Here is a 10,247-nt window from a genome sequence, read left to right as displayed (position 1 = left end):
AATAATAATAATAATAATAATAATCAGAACAGTGCAGAAGGACAGATGACTGCCATAGCCACACAGGCCAATGTTTTCAAGGAGGAAAAAAAAAATTTAATGCAGACCTTCTTTATTTTTTCTGTCAGTTAGCTGTCTTAAAATTATATTCTTTTCCATCAACCCGAACCTAATTATTCACTTTACAACGTCTACCCTTTGCTCCGTGGGGAGGCGCTGGACAGCAAGTCAGTCCAAAAGCCTGTGCACGGGTGCATTATCTTTCTGTCACGTGGTACTGCCAAGCCGAATCACCCAAAAGCTGGCTGGCTTGAGAAGCCGAGGAGGTGTGCCTCGCGCAGTTGGTAACATCAAGCGTTAACGGAAAAATAGATCAACCGCATCTTCTGAGTGACAGGGAGGGCGCGCTCGGGGGGAGGCGGGTAGAGGGGTGTGACACGAGAGCAATACCATGCTGCATTCGTTTTTCTCTCTCTCCTCACAAATTAGAACTTATTTCAGAAAATGATCACGCTAGCGGAGTCTATGGGGTACGAGAGGGAAGAGAAAACCAGCTTGAATTAAAACCCAGAGATGCCGTGTGCCGTCGCGCCTCAGAAACCTTTGAGAAGCTGTGTGAGTACGAGATCTTGAGAAGCTGAGTGAGTATAGGGTCTTGGCGCAATCTATTGCGATCTTTCCTTTCATGTCATCTGCACGCTGTCTTGCCTTTTTAAACTATATTTTTGTAATTGTGTATACAGATTAAGATTACACATTCGTCTGGGGCAAATAGTTCGCATAATGGATACGTATCATTGTGCCCGTTTTACCTGTTTGATTAATGTAGATGCGAATGGCATAGGCTGCACGCAAGGCGCACTGTTTAGTTCAATAACATGTCATGTCCCTTTGCATTTATGCGTCCTAGACATTTCTGCATGTGCACAACAATATTGTATCCGCACTCCCTTTGTGATTAGCTAATTAGTCGATTCAGCAGAGAAGTTTGGTTTAATTACAGACTGAATTTTTCCAGCAACGCCCTCCGAGTCAGTTTTAAATGAACACAATTAGCTATTCTCGTCGATAGCGCGAATCACGGGAGTCATTTTATTTCGATACAATTACTCTTCATAAATTACATATTTCCCATCCCAAAAATAAAAAGCTAAACGGATATGTGCGGCCAGTTACCGTTTCATGTTTTTATTTTTCCTTTCTGCCGCAAAATTTCTGTAGGTTTTTTTTTTTACTTTGATCTCGTGAAAAATATTTTCCAAGCATTAATGATGTGTGTTCTGGGGGGGATACACCCCGTGGCGCGAGGGTAAAAATGACTAATATTCAGGAATAGATCGGTTGCATTTTGTAGCCTGTGCCACGCGCAGACATACTGTAGCTCGCTCCTGCAATATTGCTGGCAAGGAAGCAGCACGAGGCATCACTGTGGATACAGGCGATGGCAAAGACATTCTGAACACACCTACCTGCTCTGTGTCCGTTCACCTCTAACTCCGGTTTCACCGTTGGTTAAAATTATGTTCGTTCTTAATGCATGTAATGTTCAGGACTGTTGACGTGCATGCATTGTTGAGACATTACCCGCCTGTATGTGTATTTAAAAAAAATTAAGAGCAATAAGTATGCAAGGAGCGTATAGCTCACTGTTGCAGAATTCAGTGGGCATCATTAAGTGGAATTCAGACAGAGCTGTGCTAATGAGGTGGTGTAGAATTAGGCTTTCCCTGATCAAACTCTCTCTCTCTCTCTCTCTCTCTCTCTCTCTGTACATGTACATATGAATACACATCTGTGTGTGAGTATCTGAGTATATGTGTGTGCTGTCTGTGTGAGTGTGAAAATGTGTATATCTAAGAGAGCTTGTGCATGTGTGTGTTTTTGTGTGCATGTGTGCGTGTGAGTGTGTGCACATATATGTGAGTGTGTGTATAGACACGTTTGAGTGTGAGTATGGATGCTTGTGTGTTGGTTATAAGTGAATATATGTGCGTGCTGTAGGCTATATGGCTGTGTATATGCCTGTGTGTGAGATTGAATGTGTGTGCTTGGATGTACATGATGTGTGTATGTGTGAGTATGCATGCTGTGTGTGTAAGAGAGTGTGTTTGTCATTTGTGTGTGAAAAAGAGAGTGTGTGTGGGTGTGAGTGTGAGTGTATGTCAGAGGCACACAGCTTAATGAAATCTCATTATGATGGGTTTGGCACTCCCGGCCTGTGTAGCTGTGTGACCTGTGCTGCTCTTACGGGAGGAACATTCCCGTTGCAGCAAAGAGACGTAATGGCTGTCTTTACTTCCCAATGCACTGTAATGGCTGTCTTCACATTACTCAGCAAAGAGCAGTAATGGCTGTCTTTTTCTACATTTCCCATCTACACATTTCCACACAGAATTTCACTGGAGGGAACTCCAAAGATCACAGTCATCAAGACCACCAGTTAAAGGTCAAGCAGCTGTTAAACTACCTCTACAATAGGTCTGGCTTCCAGTTTATTCAAAGCAAACTCTTATTGTGAGGCTGCCACTGAAATAACTTTAGACTTTTTTTGTTTTAATTTTAATTTGATAAGATGTAAACTGGACACACTGGGTTGTAGCTTTAACACTGAGACCATGTTTCAATCCCTCAGGCGATGTGATAGGAGGAACTGACATGTCTGTGTGTTCAGCCCTGTGGAATTTCATAATAATGTGACCCCCCCCCTCCCTCTCCCAGACACCATTCCCAACCTCTGTACCATGTGACTGAGGTGTGTGTCTGGTGGATATCCACGGCCAGTGAAGGAGAGGTGCATTGGGAAGGTAATTACTGAGAGAGGGAGCCCAGGCATAGAGAGAGAGTGAGAGAGGGAGCGACTGAGAGGGAATTAAATCTGGTTTAATTTTTATTTGAATTTGAAAGGGCAAGAGTAAGGAATTATTCTTGAATCCTTGAGACAAAGGACAAGTAGAGAGAGAGAGAGGTAGAACGAGAAAGGCAAGGGAGAGGAAAAGACAAACGGATGGACTGAAAGATGTGGAAAGGAGTGAGAAAGCAGATGTGAAAAATGTGAGGGGATCTTACAGAGATAATACAGCAGGCTAGGAGACTGGGGCACCGAGACAGGGTTGAGTATTGTTTTCAGAGGAACAGCATTATGTGTAGGGTCAGAGTGATAAGTGTAATTCAGGGGCTGATTGCCAGTGTTGAGTATTCAGAGGGACAGTGTAAAGTGTAGGGGTAGTGTGTTAGGGGTAGAGTGCAGTGTTTAGGGGGAGGGTGTTAATTGTTGTGCTGGGGTGTTGAGTGCAGGGCAGGGAGAAGGTGAGGTAGGCCGCACAACTGAAACTCCTGAGGACCTGCCTGGAAGGGGTGCCCTCTCTGATCTCATGCAGGTGGGCTGAGGAGGGATGGGCCTCTCACAGCAGGGAGATGGGCAAAGCCAAATAAGGCAAGCAGAGCACCCCACCCCAATTCCCTCATAAAACAGAATTTGTCTCCTGTCATACACTTCCCATGGCACTGCAAGGCTAAACCCCTTTCACATTCTCATGGTCTGCAGCAGGGGCCCACTACCCTGATCCTGGGGTGCCTGGGGTGTGGCTGGACTGCAGTGCATTCTGGTCTTGTTCCCATAGTTTGGTGGATTATTAGGAGCCTGTGCCTGAATATTCAGAGCCTGAATGTTGAAATGCTGAGTTTCTCCACATGCTCACCTGCTTTCATTAAGCCTGACAGTTAGTGTGCTTGGGGGGCCCAGGTGGAGTGAACAACAAAAGCACCTCTGACCCTCGGGAAACCGGGTTGCTGCACCCTGTTTAGACTTCCTGCAGTTACCGTGCGATTTGGGTGCTGGCAAGTCAAGCTGCATTCAGGTGTAATTCAGTCACCATACACTACCAAATGCAGCTCCACTGGGTGTGCATCTCTTCCATGTCATCACTATGAAGAGGCAGTTCTCCATATGAAGAACAGATAACTTTTGATTGAGTCAAATGCATACAAAATCTCCTGTATGGAAGTGGAATGCACTGTAGCATATTTAAATAGATCAGAAAGTATATTGCAGCACTCAATATATGGGGAAATGCTGTTTTCACACATTGCAATATATACATGCACACACACATATATATATCGATGGATTAACTATATATTTCAGTATATTCTATCTGTGTAAGAGATACAACCCACCTACTAGTCAAAGGATTGATTATATTTGCAGGTTAACCTACTTTCAAAGAAAGGTTTTTATGCACATTGCCTTTCGACAGTTAACTTCTTTTCACAGTTGAAAAGAAGCTTTTTCATTTAAAGTTTTCCTTCTGGCTTCTGCTCTGATCGTGGAAACAAAACTACCCCTTAAAGAGAAACAGTGATCTGCTGATGAATGCTGACTTTAATGAGGTCTCCATTTTGGCTCTGTTCTCTCACAGTACAGACTGATACTTTTGATCACACTGTTTTAATTAGTAGTCTCAGGAAACCAGGTGGGTCTTGGTGATAATCTGCTGGCTCAGCTGACATCCGATTGGTTTTCCGTTTTTTGTCACAGTCAGTGATCATGTGACCTCCTCTGTTCCCTCTTCCTGTGGGGACCCCCCAAGGCTGGGGGTTGGTGCCCAGAGAGAATTCACCCATCGGACCAGCACTGGCATGGCTGTCCGTCTGGCAGGATTTTGCAAATTGGACCCACAGCAGTCCCATTCACCAACTAGTTTGTATTCTTTTAACAGTTGATCCTTGTCTCAACTGCCCTCTAGTATTTTTCTGTAGTAATTTTTAACACAGAATTACACAAAAACCTCCACAGCTATGTACAATATCAAACCTTTCAGTGTTTAGTGTGTCCATCCTTCGCCTTTATTACAGCTTACATTCTTTTTGGGAGACTTGCTTTATGTTTATCAAAGAGATCTGCCAGGATATTTATCCATGTGTCTTGTAAACACCTCCAAAGTTTAGTCTTAGAAGTTGGTTGCTTTTTCTGCTTCTCTTGAAGTAATCCCAGACACATTCAGCGATGTTGAGGTCTGGACTCTGGGGTGGCCAGATCACTGTTCTGAGAGCACCGGCAACTTTATCTTCTTAGCAGTGTGCTTTAGGTAATTACCTTTCTGTAGAATGTTAAGATTTGTTTGTATTTATCAACATTCATGATGACTTCAATCAAAACCAAATTACCAACTCCAGTTGTTGTTATACAACCACAGTCTTGCACTGATCCTCCACCTTGCTTTACTAAGGGTTGTGACATAATTCCAAGAATCTTTCATTGCTTTGGTGGCGTACATACGGCCTTCTTTTCTGAAAATCTCAAATTCAGATTCATTGATCCATAAACCCTCACTCCACAGCTCAGTTGTCCAGTTTCGGTGTACTATTGCACATTATCTTCTCTTTTGTTTATTTCATTTCTCAGTTGTGGCTTTTTGACAGCTACGCATCCTTTCAGACCCATAGCATTGAGTTGTTTTCTCACAGTGGACAGATTGACAGAAACACTTCTTCAGATCTGAAGCAAGAGTGGAGCATGTTTTTTCCCCCCATCTTTCAAAGATAAAATCTTTGATGTGGAATTAATTTCCCATGATTGAAATAAAAGCAGATGAATTACAGAGCTAGCTAAGTAGCAACTATAAACAGTAACAGAAGTTTCTGTAGGGGAGGAAGACATCTTGATAGAAGAACAGAATTTGATGCAAAATCTACCCAACCTCGGGCATCTTGCTGCGTATGGTAACAAGCTAAAGGTAACATTACTTACAGGTCCAACAGAAAATAGGCCAACTCCGCGTCAATTTTCATCCCCTTTGGAGAACTTCAGCTGACGCCACCGAAGAAAAGTAATTCCAAGGTTGACTCTAGTTTTTGAGTGAGCCCTGTCAGCTTGTGTTTTTTCTTTGCTGTATCTAGGCTTCTTAGCATCTGCCATTGCTGCAAACTAGCAACAACAACTCTTCATTGGAATCTGATCCCAAACTACAGGCTGTAGCCACACCCACCCCTCCCCACACAGAAAAGAGCGCCATGTCCAAAAACGTCCCAAACACGTTTTAGAATAACAAATACAGGTAAAAGGTGCACAAATTTGGCTGAAGTGTGTAAAGGCTGAGATTGCTAGTGCATCATAGATATGCCTTAGCATAGTTATTTTATAATATTTTCAAATAAAAAATCCTGCATAGTATGCCTTTAACCATTTTATTTGAACATGACACAGAAATTTGCAAGGCAGTTAAGGTGTGTTTGGGTAGTTGTTTGTTTGAATGTTAGAGTCGCTTTTGAAGGCAAAGGGTTCTAATGTAACATCACTGACACTTTTGGTAACAACTTTAGTTGGGAGGACACAGCTTTAGCTTTTGTTGAATGGAAGGATGGAAGGCTTAAAGCTGTAATAGGGTGCACAAAAGAAAGAATGGACAAATACTGATAGATTTGATATTATATGAAGTGATGGATGCTTGTCTTTAATTTTCTGTTAAATATAGGTTTCCTGCATTACTGTCTGACGCTGGAAAAAAAATTACACCAAATGGCTGATTTGACTGGAAATTGAACAAACGGAAGGGTGGTCTCTGACTTTTGCACAGTACTGTATGTTAGGCCAGATGTTAATATTTAATAAGGGTTGGGTCACACAAAATGTACTGTATTTGTGCATTAAATGTGAGCTCACTGGCGTGTGGGAACCCCTGCCTTAGTGTTCTCTAATGGAGAGAATTCTAATCTCAAAGTATGCCATGCCATCTGGCCAGATCATTTGTAAGCACAGCATCTCCACTTTATACTTTACCGCGTCTATGCAGATGATGCCTAACTATACCTGTCAAAGACGGCGATAAACATAAAATATCTGTTCTGCATGATTGTCTCAATGATAGTGTGCAGTAGATGGCTTAAAACCGTGTCCAGATAAAAACAGGTATGAAGGAAGAGTCTGACTGACTTCTCTCTAATCAGGATTTCCTTAACCCACATTGTTAAAGCCAAAATACAGATCCTTTGTGTTATCTGCTACACAGATAAAGGTTTTGAAAGTCACACAGAGGCATCTGCGTCCTGTTGCTTTTAGTGAGGCATGGTAAAGCCATGAGCACAGAGATAGTGTAGCCTAGTGCCTTTCAGTGCCTTTGAGAGGTCATGGCAAACAGGTGACAGTTGACTAGCTGTACAAGGTCAGGCGTAATGTCCCAGCAAGCACGCACCTATCGGACTGCCGATGGTGGCAGCTGCCAGTTCACCCGCGTTTCACAGGTTGACATTGCAGCAGCCCGCTAGCGGCAGGACTATTCACCAGATATTTTTTGTTCTTTTACCAGCCATTGCCGGCTGCAACTACTCACCAAATCAGTACCGGCTGCAACTACTCACCAAATCAGTACCGGTTGCAACTACTCACCAAATCAGTTCCAGCTAAAACTGTTCATCAAATCAGTACCGGCTGCTACTACTCACCAAAGCACTACCAGCTAAAACTATTCACCAAATCAGTACCGGCTGCAACTGCTGACCAAATCAGTACCAGCTAAAACTATTCCTCAAATCAGTACCAACTGAAACTACTCACCAAATCACTACCAGCTAAAACTATTCATCAAATCAGTACCGGCTGCAACTACTCACCAAATCACTACCGGTTGAATCTGATTGCCAAATCACTACCAGCTGAAACTATTCATCAAATGACTACTGGCTGTTATCTGAAGTTCTCGAGTAGGCCATTTCTGAAATATGAACAGATAAAGAAAATGTGGGAAATATATAAAAAATTTTGTCTGATTTGGAGCTCCCTGGGACTACTGCGTGGACCCTGGGAGTCACCGAGGGGTCCAGTTTGGGGACCCCTGCAATAAAGACCTGTGCTTGTGGCAGGTTGTGCCATAGAACTGGTCCCTTTATGTGAGGTGCTTAAATAAACAGTTCCGGAACCATCCGGCTGTTTGAGTGGATATGATGTAAATTGTATGCTCAGTGACTAAGCCTGCCAAGGAAATGAGGATGAAATGTAATAATCATAAATCTTAAGGTGTCACCAAGCTTCCTGTTGAAAGGGAAACACTCAGATGTTTCATTCACAGTATTCTCTCTTTCAGATTCCTCGTGAATATTTTATGCTCGATACATGAGCACAACCAGAAACAACACCCACACATGCATGAACACACACACGCACGCCATACTCATTAAATAATGAAAGGATTGAGACTAGGTTAGGAGTCAGATTGTGATGAAAGATGTGAGGGGTATGTTCCTGGGTGAGGAGCAGATTTCTAAAATAAGGATTGGGTTATGAGTAGGTTTATAACTGAAGAGCAGGCAGGAATGTTATCAGCTGAGGGGAAGGTTTTTACTTGAGGAGTAATGGGATTGGGTAAGGGCAGGTTTTTTGGGGTGGGCCCTTTCTGGGCCACACAGTGGCTGGGTCTGTGCAGGGACTCAGCCATCTGGTGGAGGCACGGGGTGGCTTTTGGAGAACTGTTAGGGTGAGGGGGTGAGGAGGGTGGGTTTAGGGTAACTCTGTGTACTATTTCTACTTAATCTGCAATTTACATTTATAGTAGACAGCTTGAAATATAGGCTAATAACATATTGTAAATGTAAATCTGGTGATTCATTATTTTCAAGGCCCATTTTTTGAATCACAGCTGGAGATTTTGTTTGTGTCTGTGAAGATGTAGGCAGCTTATGGAATCCTGGCTGGACACAATTCTCCCACATTGTGTGCTGGTGGAACGTCCTGGTGTAAACTAACAGCAGGTTCTTTTAAAAATCTGATTTTAATCCCAGTGATGTCCTCTAAAGCATGGTTTATTTTGTATTGCTTAGCTGTGTGCAGACAAAGAGTTGATTTTTAAAAATATCTAGAATATCCTGCACTTTTAGGAGAATTTATTCGCTTACCCGTATTCAGTTAGTTATTTATTTATTTCTCCTCTACATGAAAGTAGCCCATATTCCCTGTCGGGACTCTGATGTGAGACAGATAGAGGCGCTGAGGAAGACGTGCTAGTTTCTCTGAAATCTGGGGCTGCTTCTTTATTAAAACATGTCGGCCCTGTCACTGACTGAGCCCAGGCAGCAGGCAGGCGCCGGCAAGTCGGGTCTGAGTCTCAACACCGGTGTGTGGAGTTTGAGACTCAGCGCCGGTGTGTGGAGTCTGAGACTCAGCACCGGTGTGTGGAGTCTGAGTCTGAGACTCCACGCCGGTGTGTGGAGTCTGAGACTCAGCACCGGTGTGTGGAGTCTGAGACTCAGCACCGGTGTGTGGAGTCTGAGTCTGAGGCTCAGCACTGGTGTGTGGAGTCTGAGTCTCAGCGCCGGTGTGTGGAGTCTGAGTCTGAGACTCAGCACCGGTGTGTGGAGTCTGAGTCTCAGTGCCGGTGTGTGGAGTCTGAGTCTGAGACTCAGCACCGGTGTGTGGAGTCTGAGTCTGAGGCTCAGCACTGGTGTGTGGAGTCTGAGTCTCAGCGCCGGTGTGTGGAGTCTGAGTCTGAGGCTCAGCACTGGTGTGTGGAGTCTGAGTCTCAGCACTGGTGTGTGGAATCTGAGACTCAGCACCGGTGTGTGGAGTCTGAGTCTGAGGCTCAGCACTGGTGTGTGGAGTCTGAGTCTCAGCACTGGTGTGTGGAGTCTGAGTCTCAGCGCCGGTGTGTGGAATCTGAGACTCAGCGTCGATGTGTGGAGTCTGAGACTCAGCGTCGGTTTGTGGAGTCTGAGTCTCAGTGCCGGTGTGTGGAGTCTGAGTCTGAGGCTCAGCACCGGTGTGTGGAGTCTGAGTCTCAGTGCCGGTGTGTGGAATCTGAGTCTCAGCCTGGGTGTGTGGAGTCTGAGTGCAGGCTGCCCCGGTGTGCCTGCCCTCCCTGTTCTGCCCATTAAAGAGAAAGAGAATTATAAATAATGCAAAAAGCCAGAATCTGTTTGGTAAGCCAAAAAACATGTCATTTGAAGGTGTCAACTGAATGCCATTTCACATGCTCTAGATACTGTGCCTACCACCGTACACTGTCCCCCATGACTGCTGGGAGCCTGCGTCCCCCACATCAAATGAAGTTTAAATAAATAATGAAATAAACAACAATGAGGCAGTCCTCATATTCTGGAGAATCCCACTCAAGTCAGGGGCTCCAAAGACTTGACATGCTGTGCTCTCATTGCCTTTTGTAAGGAGGATGGCATATCCATGTAAAATGTGGTTTACGCGTTCGTCCTATTTATCTCTGTTGCTGAAATAGGGCAGGGAATTTCCTCACATAGAGCGCCTG

General features: G+C 44.1%; 2 protein-coding genes across 3 annotated transcripts in view; both read left to right on the top strand.

Moving 5' to 3' along the window:
- The first annotated feature begins 288 nt into the window (after positions 1-288).
- The window catches only part of LOC118210696 (basic salivary proline-rich protein 1-like), a 34,429-nt gene continuing 24,470 nt past the window's right edge, over positions 289-10,247 (top strand). Inside the window, exon 1 of one of the 2 annotated variants that reach the window (XM_035387082.1) lies at positions 289-615. The gene's annotated coding sequence lies outside the window, so the exon portion shown is untranslated. Of the gene's footprint in view, positions 642-10,247 lie in introns of both variants that reach the window. The other variant, XM_035387081.1, reaches the window with a different exon arrangement.
- On the top strand, positions 7,171-9,861 carry LOC118211398 (axoneme-associated protein mst101(1)-like). The gene is made up of 2 exons (XM_035388576.1): positions 7,171-7,239; positions 9,061-9,861. The coding sequence occupies exons 1-2, from the start codon at positions 7,171-7,173 to the stop codon at positions 9,859-9,861; spliced, it is 870 nt and encodes a 289-aa protein (XP_035244467.1).

Source organism: Anguilla anguilla, chromosome 13 (assembly GCF_013347855.1).
Source record: "Anguilla anguilla isolate fAngAng1 chromosome 13, fAngAng1.pri, whole genome shotgun sequence".
NCBI lineage: Eukaryota > Metazoa > Chordata > Actinopteri > Anguilliformes > Anguillidae > Anguilla > Anguilla anguilla.
This window is presented reverse-complemented; position numbering and strand designations above follow the sequence as displayed.

Excerpts from the sequence above, each read along its gene's own strand:
- LOC118211398 (XM_035388576.1), top strand. The coding sequence starts at position 7,171 with ATGTCCCAGCAAGCACGCACCTATCGGACTGCCGATGGTGGCAGCTGC. Across the intron at positions 7,240-9,060 it reads AGTTCACCCGCGTTTCACAG|GCAGCAGGCAGGCGCCGGCA; the intron begins GTTGACATTGCA and ends GACTGAGCCCAG.